Source organism: Phocoena phocoena, chromosome 2 (assembly GCF_963924675.1).
Source record: "Phocoena phocoena chromosome 2, mPhoPho1.1, whole genome shotgun sequence".
Lineage (NCBI taxonomy): Eukaryota > Metazoa > Chordata > Mammalia > Artiodactyla > Phocoenidae > Phocoena > Phocoena phocoena.
The window spans coordinates 158,447,619-158,470,034 of NC_089220.1; the positions used below are offsets into that span (position 1 = coordinate 158,447,619).

The window sequence follows — 22,416 nt, forward strand, 5'->3', positions numbered from 1 at the left end:
AGCAGTAAATTCAATTATTTTAAATTTTGAACGTACTGTTTCACTAAAGAGCGTGGGTTAAGCCTGGGGCTCAGAGGAGGGAACATCTGTCCACAGATCTCTCCAGTAGCTCGTGGGATGCTCTGCTGAGGCTGTGTGGTTTATATGGAGATCACTTCTATTGACTGGTGTAAATTAAGCTGATGGGATACTGTTTTTATCGGCAGTAGCCTCAAAAAACCTGAATTGATAGTCCCCAAGATCTGACCAGGAAGGAGGTTCTGAGAGATCATTTAACAGACTATCTTTTCTGCCATTTAGCCCTAGAACTAATAATTCTGAAATCCCTTTGAGAAAAGCTTTTAAAAGGAGAGCAACGTGAATGACAGACACCCACAGAGAATTAGGGCTAATTCTGGTTCTTTTATCTCCCAAATTCATGTCAGAAACAGGGCACGTATTCAGCAATTTATCTTACTTGTACCTAATACAGGGACTTCCCAAATGACAGTTGCTTGCAATCCAAAATTTATTTGTGACCCTCTCATTTTTTTGTTCCTGTAGGTACTCACCAAAAATATTTGAGGCGGCTAAGTTTATTTGTAAATCAGTTGTCTGCCGTTTGGAAAACATTTTCTTATAGAAATAATGGCGTGTGTGTTGAGTAGGTTGGGTTCAGTTGCATCACCATTTGGTGAACTACCAGAATGTACTAAGCCCTGAAAATACAGTCTAGAGATGTTCTCCAGCAGCATGAAGTCTGGACCTTGACGGTGTGATTCACACAGCAGTAAAGGGATGGATAAGGTATGGTAGGAGCCTACCAGAGGCTAGTGTGTTACAGATTTTTGATGAATAGACCTGGGAACCCAACTGTCATGGCCCAACACATGTCACCCAGGTGGAGCTGCCTCCACCCCACCCCTGTTCTCTCCACCTCTATTGTGGCTCTTAGCATTTGCCTTGAGGTGCTCCTATGTTGAATGCATACATATTTACAATTGTTATGTCTTCTTGGATTGATCCCTTGATCATTATATAGTGTCCTTCCTTGTCTCTTGTAACAGTGTTTATTTTAAAGTCTATTTTGCCTGATATGAGTATTGCTACCCCAGCTTTCTTTTGATTTCCATTTGCATGGAGTATCTTTTTCCATCCCTCACTTTCAATCTGTGTGTGTCCCTAGGTTTGAAGTGGGGCTCTTGTAGACAGCATATATATGGGTCTTGTTTTTGTATCCATTCAGCCAATCTGTGTCTTTTAGTTGGAGCATTTAATCCATTTATATTTAAGGTAATTGTCAATATGTATGTTTCTACTGCCATTTTCTTAATTGTTTCTGGTTTGTTTTTGTAGGTCTTTTTCTTCTCTTGTGTTTCCCGCCTAGAGAAATTCCTTTAGCATTTGTTGTAAAGCTGGTTTGGTGGTGCTGAATTCTCTCAGCCTTTGCTTGTCTGTAAAGCTTTCGACTTCTCTGTCGAAACTGAATGAAAGCCTTGCTGGGGAGAGTATTCTTGTTGTAGGTTTTTCCCTTTCATCACTTTAAGTATATCATGCCACTCCCTTCTGGCCTAAAAGGCTGACTTCAGCCAAGCCTAAGAGGCGGTCGGGAGGTTGGACCAGCCACCTATCTTGGATCTGTCCCTTCAGCACTTCTGGGTGGGTGGGTCTCTCTACTGCCACTGATAGCCACTGACAGTCCCCAGGGCCCAGGCCTTGAAATGCACTGGAGGAACGTGTATGCCCACCCCACTGGAGTCTTTCCCTTCTGCTATGGCTGTGCCAGGGAACTGAGCCCTTTCCCGCTCTGCCTGGGGTTGATGGCATCACCGACAAGCCACGGTGCTTCTTAATGACTGCTTTCTCTGTCAATAGCTCCAATTAAGTTATTTCAATTCAAAGCCTCCCTCTGTTAGAAGGTGTGGGGTTGGCCAGAGTCACTGCCAACCTCCCACGACACATGAATTATGCTGGGTACAATTAGGAGAGAAAATTGTGACCGTGCTCTGGGCTTCCTCAGCCTGGGAGCTCATTTGTTGTCCCAAAGTTTGTAAGTTGGATGCTGTGACTTTTTAGAATTACAGCTGAATTCTTGCCAGTGGTATAAGATTGATAACACAAGGGAGTTTGGCTGGTTCTCAAAGTGAAAATGGGTCTATGAAAAGATCAGAGAGAAGGGGATTCTCCCAGCACTCCAGCTGAAAGGGATCAAGGGAATGGAAGGAGGACCAAAACCAGATAAGTACAACAGTTGGCAAAACAATAGTGCCAACTGCAGGACGCAGACGGACAGTGGGAGAGAATATATCCCACCTGACCTCAGGGGTTCATGATTTGTTCACCATATCAAATTGTCAGGAGGGTTTTGAATATTGTCTGAGAATTTATGTTTTTCAAGAATTACTATGAGATGACAAGTTAGCTATTTAAAGCTAGGTGGGCTTGTTCAAACAATGTCCCAAAGAACATTTGTTTCCAGGAATCATATCACAACGGAAAATAGAATTTAAGCCATTCACGTGTGTGCCATCATACAATTTTAAAAATATTTTAAGTTGGTGAGAATTTTATTTCCAAATCAGTTTGCTTTGTCTTTTTTTATCATGACGTTACACTTCTGGCTTCCCTCTCTGGATTGGGTTCAAGTGCAGTTAAGGACCTCACCAGAGGGCAAATGGTTCACCTGCCACCGACTGGTTAAAAATGTTTATATTTCATTGCAGTTGCTGTGACCCAGATAAGACACAACACCAAAGAGGACAAGACATGTTTGGCACAAGCACATAGAGTTCCACCACCAATGTAGATACCCTGGTATTTGTTAATCATTTAGAACTTTTCCCTAACGTCCAGACTGTTGATCTAAATCAGAAGTCTTTTTATACAAAAGCATATACTTGGTGTTATAAAGTTACTAGTTAAACAAAAATCTCGTATTTTAAAAAATTTGTGTCATCTGTGATTTCAAGAATCTAAACGTCCCAAGTAACGTCCAAGCTCCGACTTGCATAAAAATCAGCCGCTTGCTTTTCAAGTCTGCAGCGCACTGCCCGATTCTCCAGAACCCTGGAGCCTTTGCCAGACTGCAGGCAAAGCGCCTGATGTGCAGGTGCCGCCAGGTGTGTGGATTTCAGGAGGGGAACCGTGTTCTTTATTCCTTTGTTTGCTGAACAATGGATGGTGGCCAGTACTTGCTGTTTTCTTTTTTTTTTTTTTTGCACGGTACGCAGGCCTCTCACTGTCGTGGCCTCTCCCGTTGCGGAGCACAGGCTCTGGATGCGCAGGCTCAGCAGCCATGGCTCACGGGCCCAGCCGCTACGCGGCATGTGGGATCTTCCCGGACCAGGGCTCGAACCCACGTCCCCTGCATCGGCAGGCGGACTCCCAAGCACTGCGCCACCAGGGAAGCCCGCTTGCTGTTTTCTAACAGATGATGACGAGGAGGAGGACTTGTTCTTTTAAGAATCCTTCCTGCCCCATCCACAGAGGTGGTCAGGAGAACACAGAGGGTTAGCTCTTCCTAGGAGTCAACCCTGCTTTCTAGGGGCCAGGTCTTATACCCTCGTCAGTTGACATCTGGTTTCGTGGAGCATTTGGGCCAGGCTGTCTCACCAGCTCCCTGAAGAGCCCTGCAGACCTCGTGACATGGAAGCCAGGGCCTCTGCCCACCTGCTTGATGCGGCGCTCCTGATGCCTGCTGTCAGCTGTGCCGGGAGGAGGGGCTGGGTCAGATGTAGCTCTGTGAGCCTTTTCTGCCTCTCTTGAACTTTCCATCAGGCTACGAGGATGGCCCTGGAGGCTCAGAAATATGTTCCTTGCAGAACCAGTCCCCTCCCGCCACCTGTGCTCGTGTGGCTGTCAGACCAAAACATCAGCTCTGAGAGCACCTTCCCCCTAAACCAGCAGGACGTTGGCTGTGGGAAATGGCTCCCTTTTGTCAGTTGCCATAATAGAAGCATCTGAGAAAGAGGCTCTTAGCAGTTCTGGGGAAGAGGAAGGATGGATTCAGTCAGCTCCCCATTATCTAAGGGCCACTTCTCCAGTTTGTGAGTTCCCCAGCTTTGTAGCGCTCTCTGCTTCTGCTACTGCATTGAGGGTAAACCCAGCAAAGCCGTACAAACGTATTTATTTAGCTCTTATTAAATTAAAAAAAAAGTCTCATCAAAAGTTTGGAGGAATTGAGGCTGAAACCTAAAAATTAGATTTGGGGATTATCTGTGGGTTGTATTTCTTACCATCATAACCAGAAACATCCAGCAAGAGTTTGTGTCCTTCTCTCTTCTTGCTCAGGAAGGTGCTTATCTGCAACAGGATGAGAGGGTTTCCCTGTTCATTTTTCTACAAAAGGACTTTGCTTAGAGACTGAAGAAAGACCTTAACAGTCAGTAGATTCCAGTGGAAAGAGCTGGGACAGGGTGAGATTGAATTGTGTTCAGATCCCAACTGGTCCATATCTCCTATGTGGCGTCAGAAAAGGAACATCTCTGAGGCTCATTTTCTTTATGGATCAGGAGCAGATAATGGCTAATTGGCAGAGTTGTTGAAGGGATTACAGTAGAGAATGTTTATGAATGACGAGGACGGGACCCAGATCACACGGGTACTTAATTCGGGTTAGACTAAGTTGGTGTAGAGGCCTCTTGGCAGCTGGATCCTGGGGATAACTGGCTTGATCTCTGAGTCCCCGTGCACCCTCACCTGTAACTTGGGAAGAAGGATAATAATAACTAAGCTCTTCCCCACCAAGAAAGGTTGTGGTGAGTTAATGCATCCCCAACGCATAGAACACACAGCTTAGCCTGACAAGTGCCTTGTAAGCTAGAGCTCTTTTTACTTCCTCTACCTTCTTAAACTTTCTGCAAAGTTTATCCTAGACACTTCAATCAGATGTATTTGCATAAAAAGGAGGTTCTACTTGTGAAGAAGGTTTACTTCCTTTCCTGTGTTTATTTACTCTTTGCACAAATATGTATGGCAGACCCTGCTGAGTGCCAGACACTGGGTGGGTATCCAACACTGGGCAGTAGCCACAGCCAGGAACAGGAAGTATGGGAATAGTACAAAATAAGCCAAGGCCCTGGACTGGTGATGCTTGATGAAGAGTGGGTTAGAACCAAGGAAGTGAGATTCAATAGCATTTTTCCTGTTTCACAGATGAGAAAACAGAATGGCAGTATAGTGACAGATAACCCGCCCAGAACCTTAGAGAAGGAATCAGGAGCAGGCCTGAGGCAGGACATGGAGAGAAGGTTTTAGGTCTGAACTTGACTGTAAGCCCCATGAAGGCAGGGGGAAGGGGCTTCACCTGCCTGTCCCCACAGCACCTAGAAAGACCCTACACAGGGGCCAGAAATGCTTCCTTGAACTGATTTGAGGTGAATCACACCCCAGGCCCCAGACTGAGTATTCTCTCCTCTCTGTCAGTCTGGTCTGAGCTACAGTGCGTAGCCCAGCACTGACATAAAATACCTCCTATCAAGTATGTATTGATTGATTGATAGCCTCCAGTTGTACACACACACAAATGCTCCCCTTTTGTCTAGTTACAAAAGCCAACAAATATATCAGATTGTGTCTGCCTACTCAGTTTCTAGAATCACAGAAAGTTCAGCCCAAGTAGCAGACAAAAAGAGCAAAAAGCAAAACACACCTAAAACCCGCCTTGTGTCTTAATCATTTAAATTGTCAGGCTTGTGTCTCTCCTTTGTTGTTTCACAGCTCCCGAGGTCCTCGCACAGAAACCCTACAGCAAAGCTGTCGACTGCTGGTCCATTGGGGTGATTGCCTATATCTTGTAAGTATGGCTTGCCACCTCGGCTTCTTTTTTCCTTTTTTAAAAAAAAAACTGTGACAAAATGTACATTTAATTTTGTACACCATTTTAACCTTTTTTTTTTTTTTTTTTGGCCGCGTTGGGTCTTCATTGCTGCGCGCAGGCTTTCTCTAGTTGCAGCGAGCAGGGGCTACTCTTCGTTGTGATGCGCAGGCTTCTCGTTGCGGTGGCTTCTCTTGTTGCAGAACACGGGCTCTAGAGCACAGGCCCGGTAGTTGTGGTGCACGAGCCTAGTTGCTCCGCGGCATGTGGGATCTTCCCGGACCAGGGATCGAACCCGAGTCCCCTGCATTGGCAGGCGGGTTCTTAACCACTGCGCCACCAGGGAAGTTCCTTAACCATTTTTAAGAGTACAATTCAGTGGCATCAAGCACATTCACAGTATGGCACAACGATCACCACCATCCGTCTCCAGAACCTTTTCATCTTCCCAAACTGAAACCCACTAAATACTAACTCCCATTCGTTTCCCCCGAGCCCCTGGCAACCACCATTCTGCTTTCTGTCTCTATGAATTTGCCTTCTCTAGGTATCTCATGGAAGTGGAATCATAAGATATTTGTCCTTTTTTGTCTGTTTTCTTTTTCCACTTAGCATAATGTCCTCGGGGTTCATCTCTGTTGTAGTTAGTATGTGTCAGAATTTCATTCTTTCTTGAGGCTGAATTATTCCATTGTGTGTATATACTACATTTTGTTCATCCATCCATCAATGGACACTTGGGTTGTTTCCACCTTTTGGCTATTGTGAATAAGGCTGTTATGAACACAGGTGTGCAAATATCTGTTCGAGTCCTGCTTTCAATGCTTTGGGGTGTATACTCAGAAGTGGAATTGCTGGATCATATGGTAATTCTATGTTTAACTACTTGAGGAGCTGCCATAATGTTTTCCAAAGCAACACCACCATTTTACATTCCCAACAGTGATGCACAAGGGTCTAATTTCTCTACATCTTTGCGAACACTTATTTTCCATTTTTTCGTAATAGCTGTCCTAAGAGGTGTGAAGTGGTGACTTGTTGTGGGTTCGATTTGCATTTCTCTTATGGCTGGTGATGTGTTGAGCATCTTTTCGTGCACCACCTTGGCTTCGCTGGGGATACAAACCACTATGAAAATATTAGAGCATGTCCAACAGAAGTCACAGTAAGAAAAATGTGATAAAAAACCAAAATTTAGCCTTTGAATTCCTCATTTCTTCTCAGGTGCCTTATCTCCATGACCCAGGAAATGCCATGGTCATAGGCTTGTTGCAGTTATTTTAGGATGATCAATTTTGGTTTTTATGTTTTGATTTGCTAAAGTCCACTGTAAAGTTACTTTTTAAGCTACAATTTCTTTTTGTAGTCATATTTTCAAACACTTACTATGGAGCATACTTTCAGGATAGGTTTAGGCCAATGAGTTTCTGAAATTGATCAGAAATGAATTTCTCCTCGTTAGCATCCCCAAGGAAGGGAATGTTTTCTCGCCGGCAGAGCCCACTGCACACAACAAAAGGCTATGAGGGAACTCTCCTCAACATAATAAAGGCCATATATGACAAACCCACAGCCAACATCGTCCTCAATGGTGAAAATCTGAAAGCATTTCCACTAAGATCAGGAACAAGACAAGGTTGCCCACTCTCACCACTCTTATTCAACATAGTTTTGGAAGTTTTAGCCACAGCAATCAGAGAAGAAAAGGAAATAAAAGGAATCCAAATCAGAAAAGAAGAAGTAAAGCTGTCACTGTTTGCAGATGACATGATACTATACATAGAGAATCCTAAAGATGCTACCAGAAAACTACTAGAGCTAATCAATGAATTTGGTAAAGTAGCAGGATACAAAATTAATGCACAGAAATCTCTGGCATTCCTATACACTAATGATGAAAATCTGAAAGTGAAATAAAGAAAACACTCCCATTTACCATTGCAACAAAAAGAATAAAATATCTAGGAATAAACCTACCTAAGGAGACAAAAGACCTGTATGCAGAAAATTATAAGACACTGATGAAAGAAATTAAAGGTGATACAAATAGATGGAGAGATATACCATGTTCTTGGATTGGAAGAATCAACATTGTGAAAATGACTTTACCACCCAAAGCAATCTACAGGTTCAATGCAATCCCTGTCAAACTACCACTGGCATTTTTCACAGAACTAGGACAAAAAATTTCACAATTTGTATGGAAACACAAAAGACCCCGAATAGCCGAAGCAATCTTGAGAACGAAAAATGGAGCTGGAGGAATCAGGCTCCCTGACTTCAGACTATACTACAAAGCTACAGTAATCAAGACAGTATGGTACTGGCACAAAAACAGAAAGATAGATCAATGGAACAGGATAGAAAGCCCAGAGATAAACCCACGAACATATGGTCACCTTATCTTTGATAAAGGAGGCAGGAATGTACAGTGGAGAAAGGACAGCCTCTTCAATAAGTGGTGCTGGGAAAACTGGACAGGTACATGTAAAAGTATGAGATTAGATCACTCCCTAACACCATACACAAAAATAAGCTCAAAATGGATTAAAGACCTAAATGTAAGGCCAGAAACTATCAAACCCTTAGAGGAAAACATAGGCAGAACACTCTATGACATAAATCACAGCAAGATCCTTTTTGACCCACCTCCTAGAGAAATGGAAATAAAAACAAATGGGACCTAACGAAATTTCAAAGCTTTTGCACAGCAAAGGAAACCATAAATAAGACCAAAAGACAACCCTCAGAATGGGAGAAAATATTTGCAAATGAAGCAACTGACAAAGGATTAATCTCCAAAATTTACAAGCAGCTCATGCAGCTCAATAACAAAAAAACAAACAACCCAATCCAAAAATGGGCAGAAGACCTAAATAGACATTTCTCCAAAGAAGATATACAGACTGCCAACAAACACATGAAAGAATGCTCAACATCATTAATCATTAGAGAAATGCAAATCAAATCTACAATGAGATACCATCTCACACCAGTCAGAATGGCCATCATCAAAACATCTAGAAACAATAAATGCTGGAGACGGTGTGGAGAAAAGGGAGCACTCTTGCACTGCCAGTGGGAGTGTGAATTGGTACAGCCACTATGGAGAACAGTATGGAAGTTCCTTAAAAAACTACAAATAGAACTACCATATGACCCAGCAATCCCACTACTGGGCATATACCCTGAGAAAACCATAATTCAAAAAGAGTCATGTACCAAAATGTTCATTGCAGCTCTATTTACAATAGCCCAGAGATGGAAACAACCTAGGTGTCCATCATCGGATGAATGGATAAAGAAGATGTGGCACATATATACAGTGGAATTTTTCTCAGTCATAAAAAGAAACGAAATTGAGCTATTTGTATGAGGTGGATAGACCTGGAGTCTGTCATACAGAGTGAAGTAAGTCAGAAAGAGAAAGACAAATACCGTATGCTAACACATATATATGAATTTAAGAAAAAAAAGTGTCATGAAGAACCTAGGGGTAAGACAGGAATAAAGACACAGACCTACTAGAGAATGGACTTGAGTATATGGGGAGGGGGAAGAGTAAGCTGTGACAAAGCGAGAGAGAGGCATGGACATATATACACTACCAAACGTAAGGTAGATAGCTAGTGGGAAGCAGCCTCATAGCACAGGGAGATCAGCTCAGTGCTTTGTGACCGCCTGGAGGGGTGGGATAGGGAGAGTGGGAGGGAGGGAGACGCAAGAGGGAAGAGATATGGGAACATATGTATATGTATAACTGATTCACTTTTTTGTAAAGCAGAAACTAACGCACCATTGTAAAGCAGTTATACTCCAAAAAAGATGTTAAAAAAAAAAAAAGGCTATGAGGGATTCTGATGGGAGAAAGGTCTGACAGTGGCATCCTCAGGGAATGCTGGAAATGTCCCCCCTGTATTGGCTTTGTCTCATTATTTGAGAGGCAAATGGTCTTTCTACAGCATACATTCAACTGGGCAGCTTTTATAGTTGAGTGAGGATTTAGCTGACAGCTCCTGTAGATTCTTGTCATTTTCACAGGAGAATTTATCCATTATAATATATTTGGCCTGTAGGGCTCCCACTTATGGAATTAGGTAAAAGCCAGGTTCATCTGAGCTGCAAAACTAACACACTGCACCTAGAGAATGCTTTCAGTTCCAAGTCACGTTGGCCATCTTCTGCAGTGGTTTCATCCTTTTTTGGTGGGGAGGTGGGTTATGGACCCTTTTGAGAATCTAATGAAAGCTGTGGACCCTCTTCCCTAATAAATTCACACTCACACAATTTTGCATACCATACTGGAGGGTCCTGGGTGAGCAGATACTGGCCATGGGCCCTGTGTTATTTACCTGGCTCCCTAAACCCTCGACTAAAATTCTTATCCTCACCCAACTTGACTGTGAAAGACTTAGAGAAATGAATGATAAGCCAGTCCCCTTCTAGCAAAGCACCAAAGCGGGTGTTATCTACAGAAATCTTCCATGGGGCTTAGCAAAACAAAATAGCCCTTATCTGGCCTTCTGCTTATTTGTTCCATTACGTCTGTCCTGAATCTTGAACCACTGCTCTGATCTGCACTAATGTCTATAGATTCCCTTGGTATTCTATAATTGTGTATATAATTATCTCCCTGAAGTCTTGGCATCAGGGTATGATATATCAGTACACCTATGAGGAGGTATGTACTGCATTATTGGGATAAGCAGTTTAAAACCAAGCAGTGGTGCCTTAGTCAGCTCCTGCTGCTCTAACAAAATACCACAGGCTGGGTGGCTTAACTAACTGACATTTATTTCTCACAGTTCTGGAGGCTAGAAGTCCAAAGTCAGGGTGCCAGCTGGTTTGGTTCTTGGTGAGAACCCTCTTCCTGGCTTGCAGATGGCCACCTTCTTGCTGTGTCCTCACATGGGAGGGAGGGAGGGAGGGAGGGAGGGAGGGAGGGAGAAAGAGAGAGAGAGAGAGAGAGAGAGAGAGAGAGAGAGAGAAAGCTCTCTGGTATCTCTTCTTATAAGGGCACTAATTCCATCATGGGGGCCCCACCCCCATGACCTCATCTAAACCTAATTACCTCTCAAAGGAGCATTTCCAAACACCATCATGTTGCGGGGGTAGGGTTTCAGCATATGAATTTGGATTACAAAAGTCAGTCCATAGTAAATGGTTTGGTTGACCGAAGCTTAGTGAAAGTATGACAGCAAATTCCCCTTAAAACATGGATGCTTCAGGTTGGGCATGGCACCCACTTTATAATAATGATATCAAACGTTCGTATGACAGTGCAGTGCACCCTTGAATGAAATCACAGTGCTGCTAGTGAGGAAGAAGGCAGGAATTGGATTTGCAGGAGGTAACGAGCCATGTCCGCCACGGCCCATGGGTAGGAAAATGTCAGAAGACCAACGTGGTTGGAGTACCAAGACAGGAGGATATCAGCAAGAGCCAGAGGAAGGAGAGACCTGAAAGAAAGCTTAGGTTTTAACCCAAGTGTAGTGGGAAGCCAAAGAAGGGTTGACCAGAGGTGTGATGTGATCTTATTTTCACTCGAGTGTTATTCTGGCTACTCTGTGAACAAGGGATTGGACAGAGCAGAAGTGGAGTGTGGAGACTGGTTCAGAGGCTTAGGTCAGATGAGTGGTAATGGTTGCTTCTACCGGTAGGGCAGGGATGGAGTCGGAATGGTAGATATACTTCGGATTTGAAGAATGAAGGAGAGGGATGTTTCAAGGATAAGCCCAAGTTTGGGGCAGATGGCTAGGAGAGTGGTGTAGGAGCAAGTTGGGGGGTAGGTGAGATCAAGAATTTCATTTTGGGCATGTTGAACTTGAGACGCCTTTGGGATACCCACTGACTAGTGTAAGCACGTGTGGAGGTATAAATCTGGGTATGATCTGAGCAGTAGGACATCCAAATCCTTATCATTGCAGTGTATAATACAATATTTGGTTGGGGTCATGTAGAGCATCGAGCAAAGAAATACTGTATTTCTTTGTTTCTATTTTAAGTACAAACTTGATAACCATAAACTTGACGGTTACCTGGTCACCAGTAGCTTTACCCCAGGGATTAGTCTCAGGTTGATGTCATGATTGTGTCAGATTTCAAAATGGCAGCCTGGGTTTTTGTCTTCCTTGGTGCCTTCCAGAGCCCTGAGAGTCTCAAGCAGGGAATGAATGGACTTTGGACATCTCATTTGTACCTTCCAAGATGTTCAGATCCTTATGAGTGAAAGGCCAAATCCTAGATATAAATTGCTACATAATAGGTGTATGCCTGGAGAACCACTGGTCTCAAATTCATCATTATCATTGGACTTCCCGGGCGGTCCAGTGGTTAAGACCCCACGCTTCCACTGCAGGGGGCACAGGTTCGATCCCTGGTTGGGGAAGTTCCACATGCTGCACGGTGCAACCAAAAAGAAAAAAGAAAAATCATCCATTATCAGTGTCACCAACGGGCATTTCTTGAGTCCATTCTCTATTCCAGGTACTGCAGTAGGTGCTAAAGGTAATCAAGATGACAAAGACATGATGCCTCTCATCAGAGCACTAACGATGTATACGGCGGGACAAGTAGTTTCCTAAGTAGACTGAGTGACAGCAAGGCTTGTGTACAGCTCTAGGAGTTTCTAGGATGAAGCCACCATTGAGGAGGATGGGAGTATTCAGGAAGGGGGCACCGCTATTCCAATGATGTCTAGAAGGTTGGAAAAGTCTAACATAAGCAGAGAAGCTAGAGGTTAGCATCCCAACCAGGGGAGGGATGCAGGCACAGGAACAGGGGTGCCTGAGGCATGTTTGAGGACTGATGAAAATATTCTGTGAAAGGCTCTAGCCGGGTTGGTGTTCCCAGCACAAGGCTGGCTCCAGGTTGAACTAGTGTCGGAAGCTAGAACTCGTGGACCTCAGCCTCAGACTCTGGCTACTTCCCACGGATTCTCTGTGCCCGGTCTTCCCATCCCATCCTGGATCTGAAGACTGGTGAGGAAGGCTGCTGAGTGGGTCGTGACCAATAGGAAGCACACGGGGATCCGTGCAGAGCCCCTCATTCTTCACATCACCTGTAATGGGAAAGAGATTAGTCTCTGCCATTTGGGGGGTGCAGCGGTATTATTTTCCTTTGATGAACCTGTCACACTGAGATATCAGGTTGCAGCAATGGTGGCTGTGACAGACACCGCATTTTCTCCTCTCCGTGTGCCATGCAGACGTTCTTCATTTTGTCAGTGCAGGTCCTTGATGAATCGGTTCTCTTTGGATCTCCACACTCATTTCTGTTATCCATCATTTGGCAGGAGAGATATCTTTTCCTAACAAGGAGACTCATGTTTTTAAAACCCTTTTGATAGGTCCTTACCCTGCCCAGGAATCTTCCTTTGGGGATCAGGGCCTGCAAAACACATCTTTGCCTGAGTAGCCTAAGCTGCTGGGAAGGATTGAGGATGGAGCGGGCTGGACACCGTGATGAATCTGCTGGTGTCCAGGCTGATGAGGTTGGCTCAGCCAAGATAGCCCAAGTTCCAAGGAAATAAAGTTCCCCACTCAAGATGAGAATCAACGTCTCACTGTCCAAACTCGATCTTGTGATTCCGTGTAGGCTGCCTTTCTACTGACAGATTCAAGGAGATTGTTGAATGATCACTTGCCTACATTCTGCCCAGGGATACAACATGTTGTGGAGAAACATGGTGAATGTTTGCTGGTATAAAAACTGAGATCTTAAGGAGATTAGGGCATTAGGGCAGGCTGGATGGTGAGGGTGGACTTTCCGTGGGTGGTGAGGGTACTTACCCATGCTGTGACCTGTGACCTCTCTGCCTAGAGGAAATCCCAGGCAAATACTTTTGGTCACACCCTTACTTTGTGACTGGCCGCCTACATGGTTCAGTTTTCTAAACTAGGTCACAGAACTAAATGGGCCAATGTACAGAGCATAATTAGCTTTGTAAGAATGGAACTAAGGATGCTTAACCCGCATGCCACATCCATTTTCTGAGACAATGGACGCTCGTCACCAAAGTAGTCACCATTCTTTCCACCACTGACAGCTGCCTCTTTATGGATACATATGTCCCAGGGAGGCGGCATGAACCCAAGCTTCAGCAGGAGAGAATGCGTTGTAATTACTGAACCCCAGTGAACATCCAAGCCTGGGGTATTGTGATGGTTGTTACTAGTACTCTCAGTATGAGGGTGGGACAATGGACTGGCGTTGTCAGCGGGCAGCAGTCATCTTATATTCATATGCTACAGCAGAGCGGGACACATAGCCGCATTCAGGCCGCCGTGGGTTCACGGTCTGAACTTTGGCTTTAGACGTTTAGAAACGAAATCAGGTCTGTTGCTTCATCTTGCTCAGGTGATCCCAGCGAACTGATTCACACTAGCCAGACTCCAAAGAGATTAAAAACACACACACACACACAATTAAGAGTGTCCGTTTATTAAATCCTAATGAGAGGCATGCCCTGTGCGTTCATAGGATAGGCACGTCATCAAACTAGCAAGTTCCGGGAGAAGAGCTCCAGGAGAAAGCAAATTCAAATGGGGAATTTCTTTAGTGAATGAGGGATCAGAGCAGTGGAGTTGGATGGAGTTGGATGGTCTTGGGTGTTTTCATAAAGGCTGTCATGGGCTCCAGGTCCCCTTTCTCTCCCAAAGGTGATTTCTGACAAAGCGCACAGGTGTACGCATCGGCCGGTCAGAGTGGTGCGTGCAGACAGTTCGTACACCGGCTGCTCCTTCCTCCTGCCTTGAAGACCAGCCACTACCCTGCCGCCCTTCCTTTGTCATTCCAGCCTCACCGTTTTTGTTTTAGCAGGCATTGATGGTTGGTTATAATTCACGGGTTCACGGACTTTACTTCGCCAACTGCATTTCAGTATGGCTGCTTTCTGAGGGTTTTCAGAAAGATACCCAGTTCTCCCCCCATCCCCCGCCATAGTCTATACTGAGTGGACCCTGTGGCTGCCTAAACGCCTTTTGTTTACAAGTCCTGCTTGACCATATTTCAGCTTTGTTGATGGGCCTGTGACCCTCTCTTCGCTGCTTTGGAAGAAAGACGGTTGGTTGTCTGTTGACAGTTGGTTCACCTCTAACCCTTAGGAAAGAGCCCAACATAAAATACTCCCTGGTTTCAAAAAGTGAGTGCAGGGACGGGCACAGGGTGATGGAGGAAATTTTACAAGCCGTGTCACTGAGGTGAAGAAGTTCTGCATCTTCCGTGGTGGTGGGAGCAGCTTCCTGCCAGTGACCTCACGGAGGATGGAATCCACCCGTATCTGTGCCTTTGTCTTTGCAAAGCCCCAGGTAGAGAGGGCACCCAGTGGGAGAAGCAGGAAGGGAATGGCTCCTTTTACACACTGAATGGTGCCGCCTCAGGCCAAATGGAAAAACATTTCATGTAAAGCATCATCTCCTGGAAACTGTCATTTAAGTATCTAAATGCATCGGGATATTTAGCCTGGAGAGTGGAAGGCAGGGGATTGACATTCACTCACTTAACTAACACTTATTGATCCTAATATGTGCCCGGCAATCTCATGAGGCTGCTGAACTGGATTCATTGCTGCCTGGCCACAGAGTCGCTACTGTGGCGACAGACAGTAAACAGATAACTTACAATCCAGTCTTGCTGGCTGTCACAGAGATGGGAGGCAAGAGCAGGGTGAGTTCCCAGGGGAGAGATGTGAACCCTGCCCAGAACTTGAGGAAGGCTCCGTAAGAGCGGGGTACGGTGATCTGGGCTTGGAAGTACTGTCTTCAAATATCTGCAAGGCTGTCAGGCAGGGGAGGTCGATGGTTTATCCTCCAAGACCCAATTATCTAAGGAGATGATGTGCTTACTGTGTTTGATAAAAGATGTTCCATTCAATTTGAGACATAATTTTTAAAATATAACTTGGAAGGTTTGATCCGGCTTTGAACTTATATATTACCAACACTTGGGACTTCCCTGGTGGCGCAGTGGTTAGGAATCCGCCTGCCAGTGCAGGGGGCATGGGTTCAAGCCCTTGTCCGGCAAGATCCCACATGCCGCGGAGCAACTAAGCCTGTGCGCCTAGAGCCCGTGCTCCGCAACAAGAGAAGCCACCACAGTGAGAAGCCCGCGCACCACAACGAAGAGTAGCCCCCGCTCGCTGCAACTAGAGAAAGCCCGCGCGCAGCAAGGAAGACCCAACGTAGCCAAAAATAAATAAATAAATATATATCACCAACACTTAGTAATGGGAAAAATATAATCTCTGAATATCAGGATGTTGAACTCGTCTAGCACCACACCGAGCAAACTGAAAGAATCAAAAGAGGCTTTTATTATGTTTTCAAAGATTTACCGTCTGGAATGTAGCACCGCAGCACAGAGACGGAAGGGAGGCAGTACAGAGATAGTTAAAAAACCAAAGGGGGCACAGAGAGGGAAATGGTCAGCTTGCCAGGAGCTGTAGTAACAAGAGTCATGAACTCAGACCACTCAGTCTGAGCAGGATTTGTGCCCGGGAGGGGAAGAGACGGAGGTGGGAAGGGGAGAGGTACCAGTTCACACCAGCAAGTCCGGAAACACTCGTGGAGGTGGTTCAGATGGAGGGACCGGGAGCCCATGATTCAGTGCCAAGTACAGGTGCACCGGAGTCGGGCAACACACAAGACCGCTTTCCGGCTTCCGATCACCTTGCTGTGCTCTCACAGTGCACTTCCAGGGATGCCCCTCTGAGAATGCAAACAGTTTCTAATCATCCTCAGAAGTGCCTTGGGAGAGAGCCATCGGAGGCCAGGGGACAAGTGAAAAGTTCAATCAAAAGCCAAGGCCAGCTTCTCCCCGGCCGGCCGCGCAGGAGGGAGGCCGAGATGGCAGATGAGATCTCCAAGGCTCAGGCCGCCCGGCCTGGTGGCAACACGATCTTCGGGAAGATCATTCGCGAGGAAATCACAGCCAAAATCATTTATGAGGGTGACCAGTGTCTTGCTTTCCACGACATTTCCCCTCAAGCACCAACACATTTTCTGGTGATACCCAAGAAACATACATCCCCGATTCTTTCGGCAGCAGATGGCGATGAAAGTCTTCTTGGACATTTAATGATTGTTGGCAAGAAATGTGCTGCGGATCTGGGCCTGAAGAAGCGTTATCGAGTGGTGGCGAATGAAGGTTCAGATGGGGGACAGCCTGTCTGTCGTGTTCATCTCCATGTTCTTGGAGGTTGGCAGATGAATTGACTTCCTGAGTAAGCATGTTGTAGGGATAATTTTCCCTTCTCTATGCAGTGATCAGGTCTGCAAGTTCCAATACGCAAAACAATACTTTTTTTGCCTGTGTATGGAGAGATTGCAGAAATAATTTTTTAAAACCCATACATAATAAAAGACATTGTTGCATGGTCTGAATTCTGTATTTGACTTTTTTTTAATTAATTAATTTATGGCTGTGTTGGGTCTTCGCTTCTGTGCGAGGGCTTTCTCCAGCTGTGGCAAGCGGGGGCCGCCCTTCATCGCGGTGCGCGGGCCTCTCACTATCGCGGCCTCTCTTGTTGCGGAGCACAGGCTCCAGACGCGCAGGCTCAGCAGTTGTGGCTCACGGGCCTAGTTGCTCCGTGCCACGTGGGATCTTCCCAGACCAGGGCTCGAACCCTTGTCCCCTGCATCGGCAGGCGGACTCTCAACCACTGCGCCACCAGGGAAGCCCTGACTTCTTTTTTTAAAATATTCGTTGGAATGTTTAAAGGTGGAGTTCATAATTTGGGAGGTTTTGGTTTTTTCTCCCCAAGGAGGACTCAGCATATGCACATGGCAATAATGCTGCGACTGATCTTTGAAGACAAATTTAAAATTTTCATAAATTTAGCTTTAGCTTTGAAACATCCTTTTAGGGTAAAATATTAGTCCAGGAGAAGACTTTCTAGTCCAGTTCTCTTGTTTTCTAAGAACAAAGGAGCATGTGGTGTGATTGATCCAGAAAGTGACACTTGTAGGTGTAACAAAAATGCTTTTTGTCCAGCTCACATGTTTCCCCTGGACTACTGGGTAGTGTGGAAGGGATGAAAGTAGATTTGTCACAGAATCTTTGATGACCATGTGAAGCCATACGATGGTGTTTCCTTGTTACCTAACGCTATTGATTATAAAGACTTGAAAATATATTATTGAGAATTAACTCTCCAAATTGAAAACTCATTGTTGTGAATGTGTGTGCAAACTAGCAAAAACTTTTAAGTTTTGCATGACTCTGGCTATGTAGAGTTGGGGGTTGATCTCAGGGTTTGAGTTCTTATGTAGGCTGATAGCAAAACTTTTTTTTTTTTTGGTCTTGCCATGAACCCTACCCTCTCTAAGGTTGCACAGGGAAAATAGTTCTGCTTCTTTACTTTCCTTCATGTAGGCACTTTCCAGCTTCTAAAATTTATTTAATACTTCTTACCTGCTTTGTCTCTTCTCTCGTTCTCTTTATGTTTATGGGTTCCTTCCATTTTTAATCCCTAAGACCATTTCAGTAGGTTTTGACACATTTTATTGTAAATTGTTTTTCTTCTAAATGTTTAATTTTATTAGTGATTTCAAAAATTCAGGGGGAGTGGATTAGGGAAATTGGCTGTATATGTCTTACAAGTGAGTTTTTTCCAACTGTCATTTTTTTACATTGTTTATGGTGTTTAAAATATATAGTTAATGTATCAATTTTTAATTTAGTTCATATTTTTAAGGGCCTTTCCAACCCTAGGAGGATTTATAAAAAAAAATTTTCCCCTAATACTTTATGGCTTTACGTATTTTTATGACTTTTTTATGAGGGAAGGTCTGGGGCGGGGGAGGAGTTTTGGAGGGATTATATATTATATATAAGAGGCTTGAGTCTACTTTCCTTAGGCTTATTAACTTTCCCATTGATTTCATCAAACTATTGCTAATAAATCAGGTAGATAACCAAAAAAAGATAAAATAACATAAAGCCAAGGCCAACAGGATGGAGGTACCAAGACGTCTCCCAAGCGCGGCTGTTAGTCTGCACAGATTCATAACTGCTTCCCAAGCAGAATGTGAGAGAGAAGGACGCTGCGGGGATGGAGGAGGGAGGGAGGGAGCAAGAGCCCCACAACAAAAAAAGCAAAGTCTAGTTGCAAAAGTCAAGCTGGGAATCCGCTGGGGCTCAGAAACATCAGTTAGTGCGCGTGTTAACTGCCTCCAGACTGGGTGTCTGCACCCCTTGGTGCAGGTCCATCGCTCTGCTGAAAGTCTCGCTGTGTTTCTCCTAACACAACATCCCAGCTGTTGGATGCTCCCCTCACTCACCCTCTCCTCCCCACCAAGCCCTCCGATCCACTGTCAGCGGGAGCTGAGTCGCAAGTGGGTTTGTCCGAACCTCCTTCAGTTGTACCTCACCTGCAGGAGGAGGCGTGCGGCCTCTGCGCTCATCCCCCAGACTTCCTGGAGGTGCTGTCCGTTTGGCTGACGCAAGAAACAAAAAGTTATACACGTGGAAGTAGAACCCTGGATCACAACACAGCAGCTTTGCGTGATGGCTTGTCCAGCCTAACCCTTTACTGTGTACGGAATTTTTTTTAACTATTTTACTCCAAGTGGAGTATGCTGCTAACTTCTCACGCTTGGGGAAGTGTTTGTTCTTCTTCCCCTCCTGCCTGGCTCCCGATCTTCAGCTCCGGTGTGTATAAACTTTCTAAGGGATGTGTTTCCCATCTACCTTCCAGTGTCCCTTTCCTTCCTCCTCTAGGTCTTTGCCTGATCTGCTTCCTCCTTCTCAGCGTTCAACGTATTAACCAGATCTCAGGGGTGACGTGGGACATTTATCCGTTGCATTTCACCAGCGATGCCTTGCCGAAGTCAGCCTGCATGTGGTTCTAATACGTGAACCTTCCCTTGTCTCTTCCAAGTTTGTAAGGAGAAAGCTCTGGCATGCACATAATCAAATCTCTAGTTGCTGAAGTAATTGCGTTACATTTTTGTAAACATTCGGGTCTCACTGGTCATTCTGGTCTATAAATCCGAATAATACGCTGAAATCTATTTTGCTGGGCTTTGCAGCTAATTGCCAGAGATTTGTCAGCTTAAAATGCTTTGCTTTATTTTATTATTTTTAAAAGTCTGTCCTATTAACCAGAGGAAGACAGATACAACCCAGATTCCTTAGTATGGGGTCCCAGACATTCATCCAATACACACTTGTTGAATAACTACTGACAGCCGAGACAAAGGGTGAACTGCTGGCTGTCCAGTGGTTGTTACATATCCAACAGACTAGCATCCAGAGGAGGGATGCCCAGATTTGATTGATTTTGTCTTTTTCAGAGACCCATTGGGCCTGGGTGGGCCCTATGTGGCTCCTCTGGTTTGCAATATACGTGCAGGTTTGTTGTTTTGCTCAATTGCATAAAAATATTCTTTCTTCACAAGTATACCTTTGAGTAAGTGTTCTCAGGGAAGCTTGAGCTCTTCCTAGAATTGAGGGCTCCTTGGCAAGATGCTTGGAAATACCAGCCCACAAAGATTAAGGTTGAAAAGCAGGTCTCCAGGACATCCTGTCCTCATATCCATCACGCAGGGCACAGAATCCTGACCAGAGGGAACATCTCTCTCCTTCCCTTCTAGAGCAGTTTAGAAGTTTAGGTCGGGATGTGTGGTCATTCGTGGGTGATTCTGAGACTAGTTACAAAATTTTAAAATATCTTGCTTTGTTTTCACATTTAGAATGTAAACTGAGTCCCTCAGGACTCGTCTGTTCTCTCCCCCTCCCATTGGCCTTCCTGATGCTGAGCGGGGTCCCAGTTCACAGTATTTCAGCTGAAGGAGCCTGAAAAGTGAGATGGAGTTGGTGGGATGGAAAAGAGAAGAAGTGGTGATAAGGGTGGACAGCTGGTATATAGTGATTGTTTTGTGACAGGCGCTTTCAAATGGTATATCTTTTGTCTGTATCCACCCATCAATCCATGTGTGTGTGTCATATGTAATATAGATTAGTATATAGTGTATGTTATATATGTTATAATATCTCTCTGTAAGGTGGGCCTTGTTATCCTCCTTTCACAAAGGAACCTGAGACTGGGAGACAGTATATAATTTCCCCTAAGTCACTCCAGCAGGACTTGCTGGAGCCAGGATTTGAATCTGTGTCTTTATTTCTCTAAATCCCAGGCTGAGGAAACCACGTCACGAAACTCGTCCAAAAGCAAAGTCAGTCCTCAGAGAACAGCAACACACCTTCCCTTGAAAAATCACTTCTCTCTTCACCTTCAGAGCCCTTCTTCCAATTAGACTAAAGGGCAAGATCTGGGTTGCTGTTTCCTAGTGATGATTCAGTCATCAGTGTGGAGTGTTGAGCTCAGATGCTTTTTATGTAAAATACTTGCTATATGTTTGGGCACTTAAGATGTATATTTCAGGTGGTCAGAAAACTTGCTTATACGTGTTACTTGATTTTGCAGTTACTCCGGGTCAGTGAGACAGGCCTGAACTTCTGCCCAGCCCTGCCGAGTTCCACAGGGTCTGGACAGCAGATTTTCTATCCTCTGCATCCCCTTGCAGCTCTGTGGTGGAGCAGAGGGCTGAACAGAGGCTACTGGATGTGACCATAGTGGGACTTGGTTGAGTAGAGACCCGGGTTCACTTTTCTCCATCCTTCTCTCCCACCGACAGGCCAAAGTGGTCCCAAGCATGCTCCTGCCATCTGTCTTTCCAGAAGCCAGGCAGGGGTGGAACATTAGGTGTTGATTTTCTAACTGTAAGGACACAACTTCCCAGAGCTGCTTCCCCAAGGGGGGACCATGTCCACTGAAAAGAGAAGTTTTAATTGCCAGGTGCCACAGTGACGTGTCGGGGCCACTCTCAGACCCACCCTTACCCCTGTGTTCTCCACCACGGTTGACGGCAGCCCCCGTGTCCGTGCTGGGGACCTGGGAGGCATCCTGGCCTTCCCTCTCCACACCGCTGATCACCTAATCTTCCCGGCTTTCCCTCTGAACTCTTTTAGAATCTGTTCCCCCGATCCAACTACCACCACCTGCGCCGTCCTGTCCTTCCTTTGCCAGAGCACAGCTGCTAACTTGTCTCCTGCCTCAGAGCCACCTTCCTCACAGCTGCAAAGCCAGCCGCCTGCCTATATGGCTTCCCTGTCTACACCTTTATCCATTTGTCCATCAGTGGACACACAGATTGTTTCCATGTCTTGGCTATAGTGAATAATGCTGCAGTGAACATGGGAGCATGCATATCTCTTCAAGGCACTGATTTCATTTCCTTTGGGAATATATCCAGAAGAGGGATTCCTGGATCACATGGTAGTTCCATTTTTAATTTTTTGAGAAACCTCCGTAACATTTTCCATACTGGCTGCACCATTTTGCATTCCCACCAACGGTGCACAAGAGTTTCATTTTCTCCACATCCCCACACTTGTTAACTTCTATTTTTCTGATAATAGCCGTCCTAACAGGTGACATCTCATTGCCTACCAGCACTTCTGATACCAGCTCCTTCCCGTCTTCTCTGTGTCTGTCTCTGGTACCAAAAGCCGTAAGGAAAGGCAGAACCTTAAATCTGTAATTCAGAGGTCCAAGAAATATGCAAGAACATAGAAGATTGAGGTGAATTATAATAAAGTTACATAAAAGGGGAAAAGAG

The 22,416-nt window shown here is 45.1% G+C and overlaps 1 protein-coding gene and 1 pseudogene across 1 annotated transcript in view; both read left to right on the forward strand.

The window, feature by feature from the left end:
* Positions 1–22,416, forward strand: part of CAMK1D (calcium/calmodulin dependent protein kinase ID) — a 417,163-nt gene that overhangs the window by 379,797 nt on the left and 14,950 nt on the right. The window contains exon 6 of the mRNA XM_065870982.1: positions 5,698–5,773. Within this exon, the coding sequence (XP_065727054.1) occupies positions 5,698–5,773 (76 nt within the window). The remainder of the gene's footprint in view (positions 1–5,697; positions 5,774–22,416) is intronic.
* On the forward strand, positions 16,639–17,007 carry LOC136119185 (adenosine 5'-monophosphoramidase HINT1 pseudogene; annotated as a pseudogene).